We start from the raw sequence: 19,328 nt of genomic DNA, 5'->3' as shown, positions 1-19,328 counted from the left end.
GACCCCTGGAAATATTCTGAGCGTGTGGCAAAATCCAAAGAACACACTGGAAGTGTCTTCCATTCTTGGAGACAAAATGGGCATGATTTGGACCCCTGGAAACACACTGGGCTTGGATCAGATCGCTGGGGAGGTACTGGGAGAGGGTCAGATTCCAGAGGACACTATGGACAAGGACAATCTGGAGCAGAAAAATCAAGTGAACAAATTCATTACCAAGATGGAAACTTCGCAACGGTGGGAACCGATAATTCCCAGCAGTTTTGGGTCGATGGCCAAAATGTGGAAAACAGACAAGTACAACGATCGGAACCACCGAAGATGTTAAGTCACCAACAAACACAATATATAGATTATGGACATAACTACCAGGTTATGGAAACAAGATTCCCATCATTTCCAACTGGATATCCGCTAAACAACTACGACACCAATCCAGCCATTGTGATTTCACCTGTACCACTAGAACACAATGACCTGTATGTACCTGTTCAGGAAGTGTCTACACAAAACTTAAGGTGAGTTATTACCAGTGATGGAAAATCGTTATAAGTCTCCATTACATTGGAGGTTTTTATTTTACCGAGACCTGTGCATGGTCAAGTAGCAAATTCCTGAAAAATTTCTTATGTGAAGACGAATTTAATACATGAAATAAATTCGAAACTTTTGCAAACTTTCATGAAAATATTTTATTACAAAATCTAAATTGGCGATATTCTTTCTCTTTGTATCTCTTTTTTTGCGACGTCACAATGCATATGACAGCGGAGGTAAGGTCAAATGAAAAACAAGATATGCTTATGAAAAACTATGCCCCAAGTTACAACATAATTCTGAAGTGGGACATTAAAACTCTACTGTGTATGGCATGTGCTAAATGCATGACACTTTGTGAAACACTTGCTGCCATCTCGTCACACGAATTTCAATCTTAGTGTACATAGGATTATGATACAGCCGAAAAAATTTTGATTCCATGAAAAGAACATACAGGCCAATTATGAAAGCCCTGCCTCTTATGATACAATAGTTATGGGCAAGGTTAAAGTTCACACAAGGTAGACAGCACAAAATCAATATGCCCCCGATTTTCTATCCATGGGCCAGGTTTCAAACATCCCATATCCATGAAAATTCGAGTGAGATCCGCCTTTTATACGATGAGTGTTACTGATGACAGGGTGCATATAGTTATACTTAGCAAAATAACTCTTGCAGGTTAGATAAACCAAAACGTCAGGAAGGGAGAAAACTCGTGCGATCTTGTCTGATTACAAACTATATTGAATTTTCTGAAATAATCACTACAGGATTCAAGGAATATTGCTTTCTGTATGCAAAAACATGTTTTCCTAACCCAGATGACTCTTTCCCATAGACCATTTCAAACTTGAATACACACTTCAAACAGAAAAGTATTCAAACTAGATTGGAATGGTTGTCTCCGACAACAAAGAGGGGCTCCCTGAAAATTCAAGTGTGCTATGAAACTATGGTTACGTGTTAAGTCCTGTGCATGTTGAATAAATTACTTAAAACTGTTGTATGTCCGTGTAGGTGAATACCGTGGTATTAGCGTCAACGGAGGGGACATCTTCAACAGGTTAATTGTTTGAATTTCTATTGAAATGCCCTTTCCATTGAACCAACGTTTCTATAGTTACTGTATAAATATGATGTAAAAAGTATGAAACTGTTTAATATCGCCAAAATACAACTTACGATATATGTTTAACACATGAAAACTACGATCAACTTCATTTCCGGATATTACAAACATACCATCCCCGATACTCCAGGGGTTACAATCACTTCCGCTTCCTCCACCCCTTGACTATATCATGGAAAAATTGAAGGTTCCATGTGCGACACCTCGTGGACAAGACGAAAAGACTAGTTTGATACTTTGATGTACATCAAACGAATTTCGAGGTCGCATAACGTTATATTGTAATGGCTATGAAGTTGGGTGTCGCTTCTTTGTAATCTTTAAAGGAACGTATCAGCCTGTGATTGGTCAGATTTTTTTTCTGTCGGAACCAATTAAGTTACTTCGTTTGTGCCTTCAGTTTGGCCATGAAATGTTTCAGTGGTGTAGAGAGCGAAAGTGGTCGTAACCCCTGGAATATCTAGGATGCAAACATGTGTTAAATTCCGTAGCTAGTTTGGGTTTTGCGCATAAGTGTTGGTGTTTAATATTTCTGTGTTAATATAATCAACGAGACATTCAATTAACAGAAATGTGACAGATACAGTGATATTGTCCATAGTTATGTAAGACAGACAGAAAAGTTATCCCCTGTTGAGGTCAGGTGGGGGACCTCAACCTGAAGTGAAAGATTATTATGTCAGAAAACATTAAGCTTGACAAGTTTGAAGATATTCCGGTAGAAGCTGGAAGCACGTTACAGATGTCACATCCTGTTACAATTATACCACAAGCAGACAAAATACGTTTCTACAGTCAGATATCATTCTTACTCAGAAAAAAAGGAAATCACGGTTACCTAGACTGAGTGACGGGTAAAAACTTCTGACAATCTAACATCATATCAATCTCAGTAAACATTTATCTTACATTTATTTGAGTATATTGTTTGAACAATACTTGTCGCGACATATTTGCAGACTTACTACTGAAGTCGTCCCTAATCATGTTTACAATCAGGTCTCTCCACCACCTTTACGTATATTAATTCTTAAACTTTTAATCCTTGTTTCCCTTTTTGTATTGTAATAAAGATTTTTTTCAGTACGGATGATTCCAAACCATTGTTCAGTAACTTCGAGATAATAAGAATTGGGCCGACAATAACGCTCCCATCTTGTTACTAATATGTTCCTGTAGCAGATAAAATTAATTTTAAAGTATGTCATGCATAACACACACTATTTTAGAAGTACGAAGCTAACAAGTTTTGTTTTACACAAACATCTGTGATTATTCTTCCATCATTTCTATGACAGTTTACCGTATACATTGTCCGTTATGACATATTTTAACCTGTATATTACAAACCGATTATGTGCGCTTATAGTTGGGTACCCTGCATCTCCAGCCTTTGGTATTTTCGTGTCACAGTTGATTCAATATTCCCGATTTTCGTGACTGACGGACCAACTCTAACATCGGGGTTCCAACGATGCAAATTGGTGAAATATTATGGGGAAGTTTTATGGTCGCCATGGTGATCTCATTAAGAAATATTTTATTTTTTAGTGATATGAAACTGGATGTGTTTGAAGCTTGTTGTATACCTTGTTCTCATTTGAGAACAAGACATTACTTAGTTGAATTAAATGGTGGGTGTCGTCGATGAAGCAAAAGACGCTTACTCTTCCGGAACACCTGGTATTCATCTCCTTGTACTTTTTCAGGAGTCTCCATTTAGATCTTTCTTTTGTTCGTGTTTTGACTTAGTTTTATGATATTTGATTTTGGATTATGATTATGTTGTCATGTTGGTATGTTCTTGATTTTTTTAATCAGTCTTTATCTATACACAAATAGGTAGATCAAGCACTGTACATATGACAATATTTTTGTTATCTATCTGTGACTTACAGTCTGTGTTTGTGTTCTATCCGACTAGGACTCGCCTAGCGTCTGCGGGGCCAATCCCAAGATATACTGATAACAACAACAACAGGTTCAATACTTAAACCCTGAGAGATAAGTGTCTGAAAAATGATATGTAAATCACAATGATGATAAAAATTGTAAAATTGTACTGATCGTTTGCCGTGAACGAAAGCCAAAACGACAGTACCTTATGTCTGAATGGGACGGTTTTTCATATCAGTCGTACTGTAGTGTACACATCACTTACATATATACTGTTTTGATACCAGTTATGGTCATTTTAAATGACATAACTTCGCCCCTTGCGTCCCCAATAGGGGCCTTGCCCCCTGTACCCCCATTAGGGGAGGACCTCCAAACCCCTTTCTTACTTAGACTTTGAAAGAAAACGGTGTTGCTCGGACAACGGCAACATCGTCCGCCACTGATAAGCTCGATAGATAACACACAAATCAAAATAAAACCTTTTCCTGAAATACATATACTGAGAGGAAAAAGAAACGCAATTAGCAGAAAGTTAATAATGTAAATTAAATCCTTGACGTACACCCTTGAAACTTACAAATGTGCACGTTTGATTTAGGTCCCTGTGGTACCGTATTAAAATCACTGATGCATAACTAAACTGCGCACGTCGCTTGTACAAAAGAATAAGAGACAAAAGCACGATATCTCAAACCCAGTATAAAGGATTGGTTCAAAATCTGTGTGTTCGAATCTTATATCCGTCTTGATTTCCCACATTTTAAGCATAAACAGTTCACCGTAAAAAATGCCACGACTGTCCGAAGTTGACACACACGATATCGATGGGTCCAGAACGCACTTCATTTTGAGTGGTGTACTCTTGAATCAACGTCAATTTTGAAAGGTTTACTTAACGTACACGAATGAAATTCTCGTAGATGACAGAGTGGTCAACTATCTTCCAGTTACACCATAATTACATTCTAAAACCCTTTTCTATTTCCTGTAGTTGACCTGGAAATTCCTAATTGCGTTTCTTTTTCCTCTCAGTATATATAACTATTATGCTGCAGAAATACGGACTCGCACGGATCATTTCCAATAACAAAAAACCTTGTAAACACTTCCCATCATTATAACACACATCGCAGTATCATTAAAAATGAAACAGAAATATGAAGGATGAAGGGCCTATGTTTTACACCATATGTTTTCCAGTGTTTTAACTTCTTTTCTTTATTTACTGGGCACGGAGAATTCACCACATTTTCAATATATATAGAGAAAAAAAGCCAGCTCTAAGATGGTCGGTTGAAAGTAAAGAAGATACTCAAAGATTATAAAGAAATAGTATAATTATAAAATTTGTGATTATTACAATGATACAATAGTTCAAAGAACATTTCTCCGCCCACACACGGCCCAATTGTACAAGTGTACAGAACTATGGCCTCTAGACCTGTCGCCCAAAACGAAATGTGACATAATGCATATATATTTGTGTACAAATGTCCATAGTTACGAAGCAAAGAAAAACATAATTCACATCAGTAATAAGAGAATATTCATTGACAGGGTCGTAGGCGACATAGAAAGGCATGATAATACAATAAATTTAGTTATTTGAATTGAAATAAGCCAGGTATTTATAATCCAGAATTAAATCTCCCGGGTATGGGAGCCTCGTTTTGACACCCGTGCGACACTCCGAGCCGTTTTGCGTTTGTCGTTATGATTACCAATGGCATCGTGACAACGAAAACAACACCGGGCACCTGTCTCGTCAAGTAACACGTAAAGTGTATGTCAGAAACAAAATGTCGGACAAGGGATTAACGATTAACTTTAATCACTGTAAGTATTAAAAAAACATTTGAACTGTTGATGTGTAGAAGTTAGTTTTATGATTGTCACACCTGTAATTAAGAATCTGGCCAGGTGACAAGATATATCTACAACAAGGGGACGCGATCGATGTAGATATTGATTTGCTGATTTGCCGAGGTGTAAATGTCGTGTTGATTTGACATGTTGTATGACTCCAGTTTACTCAGACGATATATGACGATACCTTGGAAAGTAATACGTTTCTTGTACTTTAATTAGGAATAACAGCGTAGCATTGGTAAATACCAGTATGTTTATCTCACCTGTTTACTGTTAGCTTACCCAAGATATGTTCTACATGTTATAGCACCTGTTTAACTACACTGATAATTGAAGCACATAGATGTCAGACATGAATTTATTAAAAAGTTATGTCATTTATACCACACAATAAACATGCAGGTTTGGATAACCTCATCCCCTCACCATTTATACCACACAATATACATGCAGGTTTGGATAACCTCATCCCCTCACCATTTATACCACACAATATACATGCAGGTTTGGATAACCTCATCCCCTCACCATTTATACCACACAATATACATGCAGGTTTGGATAACCTCATCCCCTCACCATTTATACCACACAATAAACATGCAGGTTTGGATAACCTCATCCCCTCACCATTTATACCACACAATATACATGCAGGTTTGGATAACCTCATCCCCTCACCATTTATACCACACAATAAACATGCAGGTTTGGATAACCTCATCCCCTCACCATTTATACCACACAATAAACATGCAGGTTTGGATAACCTCATCCCCTCACCATTTATACCACACAATATACATGCAGGTTTGGATAACCTCATCCCCTCACCATTTATACCACACAATATACATGCAGGTTTGGATAACCTCATCCCCTCACCATTTATACCACACAATAAACATGCAGGTTTGGATAACCTCATCCCCTCACCATTTATACCACACAATAAACATGCAGGTTTGGATGACCTCATCCCCTCACCATTTATACCACACAATAAACATGCAGGTTTGGATGACCTCATCCCCTCACCATTTATACCACACAATAAACATGCAGGTTTGGATGACCTCATCCCCTCACCATTTATACCACACAATAAACATGCAGGTTTGGATAACCTCATCCCCTCACCATTTATACCACACAATAAACATGCAGGTTTGGATGACCTCATCCCCTCACCATTTATACCACACAATATACATGCAGGTTTGGATAACCTCATCCCCTCACCATTTATACCACACAATAAACATGCAGGTTTGGATAACCTCATCCCCTCACCATTTATACCACACAATATACATGCAGGTTTGGATAACCTCATCCCCTCACCATTTCTTGCATGTATCCAACAAACAAATCTTTGTGACTTTTTAATGTCAGATCTACATGTACTCTACCTTATAATACAGGTATGAGATACTCATGTGGTGTAGATAATTATTTCACCACCAATGGTATGTTAGTTTTCTAATAGTTTTTTGTTCTGTTGTGGGTTTTCCTCCAATGTCTGAATCACCATGTGTAACCCTTAGTGGAGTGACATTATCGTAAACTGTCCAGCTTATTAACTGCAGCATTCTGTTGGCCGTATGGTCATTTCCTTAACATAATCCAGATCTGCACCAGGACAACTAAAGAGACCTCCTGCCTCATTGATTTGTACTTGGAACAAAACTATTACACACCAATTTCCACATACCATACCTCTACACCAATCCCTATCATCCCTAAAACTAATCAGGCCGACCATGCAGACCTATTCCCACCATAACTCTGTTCCAACAAACTCCCTCCACCACACTTCTCTAAATCCCACTACCCCCTACTTTTATCACTTCCCTTCTCCCAATGCCTTATACTCTCTCCATCCCATTACTCCTAGCATCATCCTATTCCCTCTGTCCACTTTTACCTTCTCCTCCCCTCCTTCACATACTCCTCTTTTTACACCCTGACATCCCCTACTATTTCCCTTGCCCTGAACATCCGCCCACTCTTTCTTTAATCTGGTCCCCCACCCCTACTCTCACCATTCCCCTACTCTCACCATTCCCCTACTCTCACCATTCCCCTACTCTCACCATTCCCCTACTCTTCCAATTCACCTAAATCAACTTCCTCCATTCTTTCTACATCTACTCCCATCATTTTCGCAATACTTTTCTTCGTCATTTTCTTATTCCTCTATCTATACCTACTCTCACAACCTGCCTACTCCTACTCCCACCACCACTTATACCTACTTCCATCACCTGCCTACTTACTCCCAAAACCTGCCTACTCTTACTTTCATTATTCTGCCTCCTCATATACCTGCATCCACCACATATACCTACTCCCACCACCTGCCTACCCCTACCTCCACTCCCATCACCACCTACACCAACTCTCTGTTTAACCAACACTAACCAATCTATCTCCTACACCTCCCATCAACACCCCTCTACTCCAACTCCCATCCCCATGCCTACTCCCACCCCCACGACTGCACCCATCCCCACACCTACTCCCACCCCCACGCCTACTCCCACCCCCACGCCTACTCCCACCCCCATGCCTACTCCCATCCCCACACCTACTCCCACCGCCACGCCTTCTCCCATCCCCACGCCTACTCCCACCCCCACACCTACTCCCATCCCCACACCTACTCCAACCCCCACACCTACTCCCATCCCCAAGCCTACTCCCATCCCCACACCTACTCCAACCCCCACACCTACTCCCATCCCCAAACCTACTCCACTCCCCGTACCTACTCCAACCCCCATGCCTACTCCCACCCCCACGCCTACTCTCATCCCCATGTCTACTCCCATCCCCACGCTTACTCCCACCCCCAAGCCTACTCCCATCCCCAAACCTACTCCCATCCCCTTACCTACTCCCACCCCCACACCTACTCCCACCCCCACGCCTACTCCCACCCCCATGCCTACTCCCATCCCCACACCTACTCCCACCGCCACGCCTTCTCCCATCCCCACGCCTACTCCCACCCCCACACCTACTCCCATCCCCACACCTACTCCAACCCCCACACCTACTCCCATCCCCAAGCCTACTCCCATCCCCACACCTACTCCAACCCCCACACCTACTCCCATCCCCAAACCTACTCCACTCCCCGTACCTACTCCAACCCCCATGCCTACTCCCACCCCCACGCCTACTCTCATCCCCATGTCTACTCCCATCCCCACGCTTACTCCCACCCCCAAGCCTACTCCCATCCCCAAACCTACTCCCATCCCCTTACCTACTCCCACCCCCACACCTACTCCCACCCCCACGCCTACTCCCACCCCCATGCCTACTCCCATCCCCACACCTACTCCCACCGCCACGCCTTCTCCCATCCCCACGCCTACTCGCACCCCCACGCCTACTCCCACCCCCACACCTACTCCCATCCCCACACCTACTCCAACCCCCACACCTACTCCCATCCCCAAGCCTACTCCCATCCCCACACCTACTCCAACCCCCACACCTACTCCCATCCCCAAACCTACTCCACTCCCCGTACCTACTCCAACCCCCATGCCTACTCCCACCCCCACGCCTACTCTCATCCCCATGTCTACTCCCATCCCCACGCTTACTCCCACCCCCAAGCCTACTCCCATCCCCAAACCTACTCCCATCCCCTTACCTACTCCCACCCCCACACCTACTCCCATCCCCACACCTACTCCAACCCCCACACCTACTCCCATCCCCAAACCTACTCCCATCCCCTCACCTACTCCCATCCCCACACCTACTCCCACCCCCACACCTACTCCCATCCCCACACCTACTCCAACCCTCACGCCTACTCCCACCCCCACGCCTATTCCCATCCCCACGCCTACTCCCATCCCACACCTACTCATCCCCACACCTACTCCCACCATCCCCCTACACTAGCACTCCTACTAGCCAGCAATGTTCACCATCCCCGTCTCCTACTCTGACCCCCTACACATCACACAAGTTCAGATGTGTTTGACTGTCTGTCAAACAAGTTAAGATGTGTTTGACTGTCTGTCTAACAAGTTAAGATGTGTTTGACTGTCTGTCTAACAAGTTCAGATGTGTTTGACTGTCTTTCTAGCAAGTTCAGAAATGTTTGGTTGTCTTTCTAACAAGTTAAGATGTGTTTGACTGTCTGTCAAACAAGTTAAGATGTGTTTGACTGTCTGTCTAACAAGTTAAGATGTGTTTGACTGTCTTTCTAACAAATTAAGATGTGTTTGACTGTCTGTCAAACAAGTTAAGTTGTGTTTGACTGTCTGTCAAACAAGTTAAGATGTGTTTGACTGTCTGTCTAACAAGTTAAGATGTGTTTGACTGTCTGTCTAACAAGTTAAGATGTGTTTGACTATCTGGCTAACAAGTTAAGATGTGTTTGACTGTCTGTCTAACATGTTAAGATGTGTTTGACTGTCTTTCTAACAAGTTAAGATGTGTTTGACTGTCTGTCTAACAAGTTAACATATGTTTGACTGTCTGTCTAACAAGTTAAGATGTGTTTGACTGTCTTTCTAGCAAGTTCAGAAATGTTCGGCTGTCAAAGATATCAAGATGTGTTCTGCTGTCAGTTAAGTAGTAGCCTCTGTCCTTTGACAAAAAGTTGAATGCTTTATATAGAATAAGGAGTTGAGAAAATAGAATACTTCATTGAAAGTGGTTTAATTTAGCCCTGAAGCCATATAATTTTCTCCAGTAGCAACAGAATTAAATGCACTGCACAGTGAAATTCAATTCTACCATTCTGATATTTTCACATGTTTTTATGCCCCCGCCATTTATGGCCGGGGGCATATAGCGTTGCCCATGTCCGTCCGTCCTGTCCCGTCCCGTCCCGTCCCGTTGCGTCACGTCGCATCCCAAATCAGTATATACCACCTAACAACTTCATTCGGAAGGCAATTTTCATGAAACTTCATACAAATATCAAGTATGGAAAGACCTCATGCAGTGTTGAATTTCTCGGCATTCTGAAAAAAGATGGCCACCAGGGGGAGATAACTCATAAAAGAGGAACATCATCTTATTTCTACATAATTTGGTACTTGTGGGTTTTAAGGCATAAGGAACTAATATACTCCCTCATTTTTTCCAGAGAACAAAATTACAAATTCATGTACGTTAAATCAACTTGTCAATTTAAGTATGAAACTTAAGTTGTACATAGTTGCATACAAATTAACAAAATCATCTCTTTCGGACTTTTCACTATTATTTCACATGGGGGGGCGGGGGCATTCATGTCTTACAGACATTTTCTAGTTTATATAGAAAATTTGCTTTGAAATAATCTGTTTTGAAATTCCTTTTAGAGGGTAATAAAACTGTGGGCTCAGTGCTGAATTATCTTTTCAGGTTAGTCAGTGTCACTGTGTTAGATGTACAGTGTATTAGATGTACAGTGTGTTAGATGTACAGTGTGTTAGGTGTTCAGTATGTTAGATGTACAGTGTGTTAGGTGTACAGTATGTTAGGTGTACAGTGTGTTAGGTGTACAGTGTGTTAGGTGTACAGTGTGTTAGGTGTACACTGTGTTAGATGTACAGTGTATTAGATGTACAGTGTGTTAGATGTTCAGTGTGTTAGGTGTTCAGTGTGTTAGGTGTACAGTGTGTTAGATGTTCAGTGTGTTAGATGTACAGTGTGTTAGGTGTACAGTGTGTTAGGTGTACAGTGTGTTAGGTGTTCAGTGTGTGAGGTGTACAGTGTGTTAGATGTTCAGTGTGTTAGATGGTCAGTGTGTTAGATGTACAGTGTGTTCAGTGTGTTAGATGTTCAATGTGTTGGATATTCAATGTGTTGGATGTTTAATATGTGAGATGTTCAGTGTGTTAGATGTTCAGTGTGTTAGGTGTACAGTGTGTTAGGTGTACAGTGTGTTAGGTGTACAGTGTGTTAGATATACAGTGTGTTATATGTACAGTGTGTTAGATATTCAGTGTGTTAGGTGTTCAGTGTGTTAGGTGTACAGTGTGTTAGATGTTCAGTGTGTTAGGTGTACAGTGTGTTAGGTGTACAGTGTGTTAGGTGTACAGTTTGTTAGATGTTCAGTGTGTTAGATGTACAGTGTGTTAGGTGTACAGTGTGTTAAGTGTTCAGTGTGTTAGATGTTCAGTGTGTTAGATGTACAGTGTGTTAGGTGTTCAGTGTGTTGAATGTTCAGTGTGTTAGATGTTCAGTGTGTTAGATGTACAGTGTGTTAGATGTACAGTGTGTTAGGTGTTCAGTGTGTTGAATGTTCAATGTGTTAGATGTTCAGTGTTTTAGATGTACAGTGTGTTAGATGTTCAGTGTTTTAGATGTACAGTGTTTTAGATGTACAGTGTGTTAGATGTTCAGTGTGTTAAGTGTTCAGTGTGTTAGATGTACAGTGTGTTAGATGTACAGTGTGTTAGGTGTTCAGTGTGTTAGATGTACAGTGTGTTAGATGTACAGTGTGTTAGGTGTTCAGTGTGTTAGATGTACAGTGTGTTAAGTGTTCAGTATGTTAGATGTACAGTGTGTTAGGTGTTCAGTGTGTTAGGTGTACAGTGTGTTAGATGTACAGTGTGTTAGGTGTACAGTGTGTTAGGTGTTCAGTATGTTAGATGTACAGTGTATTAGATGTACAGTGTGTTAGGTGTACAGTGTGTTAGTTGTTCAGTGTTTTAGATGTACAGCGTGTTAGATGTTCAGTGTGTTAGATGTTCAGTGTGTTAGATGTACAGTGTGTTAGGTGTTCAGTGTGTTATGTGTACAGTGTGTTAGATGTTCAGTGTGTTAGATGTTCAGTGTGTTAGATGTACAGTGTGTTAGGTGTTCAGTGTGTTATGTGTACAGTGTGTTAGATGTTCAGTGTGTTAGATGTTCAGTGTGTTAGATGTACAGTGTGTTAGGTGTTCAGTGTGTTGAATGTTCAATGTGTTAGATGTACAGTGTGTTAGATGTACAGTGTGTTAGGTGTACAGTGTGTTAGGTGTTCAGTGTGTTGAATGTTCAATGTGTTAGATGTACAGTGTGTTAGATGTACAGTGTGTTAGATGTACAGTGTGTTAGGTGTACAGTGTGTTAGGTGTTCAGTGTGTTGAATGTTCAATGTGTTAGATGTACAGTGTGTTAGATGTACAGTGTGTTAGATGTACAGTGTGTTAGGTGTACAGTGTGTTAGGTGTTCAGTGTGTTGAATGTTCAATGTGTTAGATGTACAGTGTATTAGATGTACAGTGTGTTAGATGTACAGTGTGTTAGATGTACAGTGTATTAGATGTTCAGTATGTTCAGTGTGTTAGGTGTTCAGTGTGTTAGGTGTTCAGTGTATTAGATGTACAGTGTATTAGGTGTTCAGTGTGTTAGGTGTTCAGTGTGTTAGGGGTTCAGTATGTTAGATGTACAGTGTATTAGATGTTCAGTGTGTTAGGTGTTCAGTGTGTTAGGGGTTCAGTATGTTAGATGTTCAGTGTGTTTGATGTACAATGTGTTAGGTGTTCAGTGTGTTAGGTGTTCAGTGTGTTAGGGGTTCAGTATGTTAGATGTACAGTGTGTTAGGTGTACAGTGTATTAGATGTACAGTGTATTAGGTGTTCAGTGTGTTAGGGGTTCAGTGTGTTAGGGGTTCAGTGTGTTAGGTGTTCAGTGTGTGTTACACTTATTTCAATATTTAGACATGGTTAATATCACAAATCTTTCATTAATTGAAATAAAAAATGTGAAATGTCCAAGAACACAATTTTAATGGGATATAGGTAAGAATTTTTCTACTGTTATCAGGACAATTCAGTGATGAAATGTATGAGTCTGCTCCTGCTTTGACTGAGACGGAATAAGATATACCGAAATATAGAGATTACACCTGGAAATACACACTAAACCATTTCATTTATTAGATGTCACCAGTAACTCAAGTATCATTTAGAAATATTTTTATCAATTTGTGATGAAATACTGACGATGTAGTGATAGTGGTAGTCTTATTTCTACACTAAAGATGCTGACCCAAAAACTATTATTTCAGGTTTTGTTTGTGTTGAAAGGCATTAATCATATTAATTATTTACTCCAAATTGATACTGCACAAAAATCTGATCGCACCGGAATAAGCATATTTACAATAAACAACATAAATTACAATCACTTGATATTTGGTAAATATATTAAATGTATACATCAACAGCTTATGAATAATGACAATCAGTGTTAGTGGAAATATGTACAAAAACATTCACACAAAAGGTTTAAAATTGATTTTGATGACCAGAAATTTGTAGGAATTTTAATTTGGTGAAGAATATAATGCATCTCTATGGAGTATAAAAGCTTTTCACCTGATCGTGGTTGAATTTGTCAGCGACAATGCAGAGAGTGCCAGTGGTACTGACATATCCAGGTGATTCTGAAGAATAAACTAAACCATCGCTATGGAAACCAGTAGTACAGTATACTGTAAAATCCTTTATTTTTGGGTTTAATTTTTGTTGATTTTGTGGGAACAATCATTGAATTTATGCGCCCCCAAAAAGATAAACAATTTAGGATCCATATGATTTGAACACAAGTGGAGGTGATCAGTTTGTAAATCCACAGAAGGAAAACGATGAGCTTGTTGGCTAGTAACCCTTTTGTTTGTATATTGAAAAGAATATCTCACTCATATTTTGTATGACACATATGTGATATTGTTATAGGATATGTGATCGATTCATTGTCGGATAACTGATACAGAACTTTACTATATGATGCCGGGTTTTTATCAGCACTAGATTTAGAGAATGTTCCAAACCTCTGACAAACTAGACATTCAGAATGGACCATTAATACTGAAACAAGAAGGTATAATTGGTGAAAATATTTCATTTAATTTCTAAAAACATGATTTCATCATGATGTCCCTATTATAATTGTTTATCAAAATAATCCAAAGTCAAATCTAGGATGACCATTATTTTTTTTTTTAATTTTTCAATGGACACTGCTCAACTACAATTTCCATTATTTTCACATAAAATCCATGTGATGTCTGTGGAATATTGTCCATAGAAATTTCATGGATGATTTAGACAAACTTTTCTATTGACAATACATGTACATTTCATGGACTATAAAGATGGTTTTCCAGGGAACATTGAAAATATACAACCTGGTTTGTTTCAGAATGGCTCCATCTAATTTAGCCATTAAAACTTGGCTTTTGAATTAAAGGTCAATGTTGATACCATAGACGAGGATATGGTCCTAATTGATGGTGTTTATGACGCCAGGGAGTATTTCTGTGCGAAATAGTATGGAGTTCAAGATTTCCTTCACGCTTTGTAAATTATGATATAGTCTACCATTGACCAGGAATGCAGTTTCCTGACTCTGTGTGTTTGTCTGTCTACCATTGACCAGGAATACTGTTTCCTGACCTTGTGTGTTTGTCAGTCTACCATTGACCAGGAATACAGTTTCCTGACCCTGTGTGTTTGTCAGTCTACCATTGACCAGGAAAACAGCTCCTGACCCTGTGTGTTTGTCAGTCTACCATTGACCAGGAATACAGCTCCTGACCCTGTGTGTTTGTCAGTCTACCATTGACCAGGAATATAGCTCCTGACCCTGTGTGTTTGTCAGTCTACCATTGACCAGGAATACAGCTCCTGACCCTGTGTGTTTGTCAGTCTACCATTGACCAGGAATACAGCTCCTGACCCTGTGTGTTTGTCAGTCTACCATTGACCAGGAATACAGCTCCTGACCCTGTGTGTTTGTCAGTCTACCATTGACCAGGAATACAGCTCCTGACCCTGTGTGTTTGTCAGTCTACCATTGACCAGGAATACTGTTTCCTGACCTTGTGTGTTTGTCAGTCTACCATTGACCAGGAATACTGTTTCCTGACCTTGTGTGTTTGTCAGTCTACCATTGACCAGGAATACTGTTTCCTGACCTTGTGTGTTTGTCAGTCTACCATTGACCAGGAATACAGCTCCTGACCTTGTGTGTTTGTCTGTCTACCATTGACCAGGAATACAGCTCCTGACCTTGTGTGTTTGTCAGTCTACCATTGACCAGGAATACTGTTTCCTGACCTTGTGTGTTTGTCAGTCTACCATTGACCAGGAATACAGCTCCTGACCTTGTGTGTTTGTCAGTCTACCATTGACCAGGAATACAGCTCCTGACCTTGTGTGTTTGTCTGTCTACCATTGACCAGGAATACAGCTCCTGACCTTGTGTGTTTGTCAGTCTACCATTGACCAGGAATACAGCTCCTGACCTTGTGTGTTTGTCAGTCTACCATTGACCAGGAATACTGTCTCCTGACCTTGTGTGTTTGTCAGTCTACCATTGACCAGGAATACTGTTTCCTGACCCTGTGTGTTTGTCAGTCTACCATTGACCAGGAATACTGTTTCCTGACCTTGTGTGTTTGTCAGTCTACCATTGATCAGGAATACTGTTTCCTGACCTTTGTGTTTGTCAGTCTACCATTGACCAGGAATACTGTTTCCTGACCTTGTGTGTTTGTCAGTCTACCATTGACCAGGAATACAGCTCCTGACCTTGTGTGTTTGTCAGTCTACCATTGACCAGGAATACTGTTTCCTGACCTTGTGTGTTTGTCAGTCTACCATTGACCAGGAATACAGCTCCTGACCTTGTGTGTTTGTCAGTCTACCATTGACCAGGAATACAGCTCCTGACCTTGTGTGTTTGTCAGTCTACCATTGACCAGGAATACAGCTCCTGACCTTGTGTGTTTGTCAGTCTACCATTGACCAGGAATACAGCTCCTGACCTTGTGTGTTTGTCAGTCTACCATTGACCAGGAATACTGTTTCCTGACCTTGTGTGTTTGTCAGTCTACCATTGACCAGGAATACAGCTCCTGACCTTGTGTGTTTGTCAGTCTACCATTGACCAGGAATACAGCTCCTGACCTTGTGTGTTTGTCAGTCTACCATTGACCAGGAATACAGCTCCTGACCCTGTGTGTTTGTCAGTCTACCATTGACCAGGAATATAGCTCCTGACCCTGTGTGTTTGTCAGTCTACCATTGACCAGGAATACAGCTCCTGACCCTGTGTGTTTGTCAGTCTACCATTGACCAGGAATACAGCTCCTGACCCTGTGTGTTTGTCAGTCTACCATTGACCAGGAATACTGTTTCCTGACCTTGTGTGTTTGTCAGTCTACCATTGACCAGGAATACAGCTCCTGACCTTGTGTGTTTGTCAGTCTACCATTGACCAGGAATACAGCTCCTGACCTTGTGTGTTTGTCTGTCTACCATTGACCAGGAATACAGCTCCTGACCTTGTGTGTTTGTCAGTCTACCATTGACCAGGAATACTGTCTCCTGACCTTGTGTGTTTGTCAGTCTACCATTGACCAGGAATACTGTTTCCTGACCCTGTGTGTTTGTCAGTCTACCATTGACCAGGAATACTGTTTCCTGACCTTGTGTGTTTGTCAGTCTACCATTGATCAGGAATACTGTTTCCTGACCTTTGTGTTTGTCAGTCTACCATTGACCAGGAATACTGTTTCCTGACCTTGTGTGTTTGTCAGTCTACCATTGACCAGGAATACAGCTCCTGACCTTGTGTGTTTGTCAGTCTACCATTGACCAGGAATACTGTTTCCTGACCTTGTGTGTTTGTCAGTCTACCATTGACCAGGAATACAGCTCCTGACCTTGTGTGTTTGTCAGTCTACCATTGACCAGGAATACAGCTCCTGACCTTGTGTGTTTGTCAGTCTACCATTGACCAGGAATACAGCTCCTGACCTTGTGTGTTTGTCAGTCTACCATTGACCAGGAATACAGCTCCTGACCCTGTGTGTTTGTCAGTCTACCATTGACCAGGAATACTGTTTCCTGACCTTGTGTGTTTGTCAGTCTACCATTGACCAGAAATACTGTTTCCTGACCCTGTGTGTTTGTCAGTCTACCATTGACCAGGAATACAGCTCCTGACCTTGTGTGTTTGTCAGTCTACCATTGACCAGGAATACAGCTCCTGACCCTGTGTGTTTGTCAGTCTACCATTGACCAGGAATATAGCTCCTGACCCTGTGTGTTTGTCAGTCTACCATTGACCAGTAATACTGTTTCCTGACCTTGTGTGTTTGTCAGTCTACCATTGACCAGGAATACAGCTCCTGACCTTGTGTGTTTGTCTGTCTACCATTGACCAGGAATACAGCTCCTAACCTTGTGTGTTTGTCAGTCTACCATTGACCAGGAATACTGTTTCCTGACCTTGTGTGTTTGTCAGTCTACCATTGACCAGGAATACAGCTCCTGACCTTGTGTGTTTGTCAGTCTACCATTGACCAGGAATACAGCTCCTGACCTTGTGTGTTTGTCTGTCTACCATTGACCAGGAATACAGCTCCTGACCTTGTGTGTTTGTCAGTCTACCATTGACCAGGAATACTGTCTCCTGACCTTGTGTGTTTGTCAGTCTACCATTGACCAGGAATACTGTTTCCTGACCCTGTGTGTTTGTCAGTCTACCATTGACCAGGAATACTGTTTCCTGACCTTGTGTGTTTGTCAGTCTACCATTGACCAGGAATACTGTTTCCTGACCTTTGTGTTTGTCAGTCTACCATTGACCAGGAATACTGTTTCCTGACCTTGTGTGTTTATCAGTCTACCATTGACCAGGAATACAGCTCCTGACCTTGTGTGTTTGTCAGTCTACCATTGACCAGGAATACAGCTCCTGACCTTGTGTGTTTGTCAGTCTACCATTGACCAGGAATGCAGCTCCTGACCTTGTGTGTTTTTCAGTCTACAATTGACCAGGAATACTGTCTCCTGACCTTGTGTGTTTGTCAGTCTACCATTGACCAGGAATACTGTCTCCTGACCTTGTGTGTTTGTCAGTCTACCATTGACCAGGAATACTGTTTCCTGACCTTTGTGTTTGTCAGTCTACCATTGACCAGGAATACTGTCTCCTGACCTTGTGTGTTTGTCAGTCTACCATTGACAAGGAATACTGTTTCCTGACCTTGTGTGTTTGTCAGTCTACCATTGACCAGGAATACAGCTCCTGACCCTGTGTGTTTGTCTGTCTTCCATTGACCAGGAATACTGTTTCCTGACCTTGTGTGTTTGTCAGTCTACCATTGACCAGGAATACTGTTTCCTGACCCTGTGTGTTTGTCAGTCTACCATTGACCAGGAATACTGTTTCCTGACCTTGTGTGTTTGTCAGTCTACCATTGACCAGGAAAACAGCTCCTGACCTTGTGTGTTGTCAGTCTACCATTGACCAGGAATACTGTTTCCTGACCTTGTGTGTTTGTCAGTCTACCATTGACCAGGAATACTGTTTCCTGACCTTGTGTGTTTGTCAGTCTACCATTGACCAGGAATACTGTTTCCTGACCCTGTGTATTTGTCAGTCTACCATTGACCAGGAATACTGTTTCCTGACCCTGTGTGTTTGTCAGTCTACCATTGACCAGGAATACCGTTTCCTGACCCTGTGTGTTTGTCAGTCTACCATTGACCAGGAATACTGTTTCCTGACCTTGTGTGTTTGTCAGTCTACCATTGACCAGGAATACTGTTTCCTGACCCTGTGTGTTTGTCAGTCTACCATTGACCAGGAATACTGTTTCCTGACCTTGTGTGTTTGTCTGTCTACCATTGGCCAGGAATGCAGCTCCTGACCCTGTGTGTTTGTCAGTCTACCATTGACCAGGTATACTGTTTCCTGACCTTGTGTGTTTGTTCGATTCCATGGTCAGACATGGTCATCTGCCACATTGATATATAACTACCTAGACAAGGTGTCGACTATAATATTGATATATAACTACCTAGACAAGGTGTAGACTATGATATTGATATATAACTACCTAGACAAGGTGTAGACTATA

General features: G+C 41.3%; 1 protein-coding gene across 1 annotated transcript in view; it reads left to right on the top strand.

The window, feature by feature from the left end:
* Positions 1–264: 264 nt before the first annotated feature.
* Positions 265–19,328, top strand: part of LOC132560815 (uncharacterized) — a 68,807-nt gene continuing 49,743 nt past the window's right edge. Inside the window, exon 1 of the mRNA XM_060225504.1 lies at positions 265–518. Coding sequence (XP_060081487.1) covers positions 322–518 — 197 coding nt within the window. The 5' untranslated portion in view covers positions 265–321. The remainder of the gene's footprint in view (positions 519–19,328) is intronic.

This window comes from Ylistrum balloti, unplaced genomic scaffold (assembly GCF_031769215.1).
Source record: "Ylistrum balloti isolate Yb309-2 unplaced genomic scaffold, AGI_CSIRO_Ybal_v1 Utg371118, whole genome shotgun sequence".
Taxonomy (NCBI): Eukaryota; Metazoa; Mollusca; class Bivalvia; order Pectinida; family Pectinidae; genus Ylistrum; species Ylistrum balloti.
This window is presented reverse-complemented; position numbering and strand designations above follow the sequence as displayed.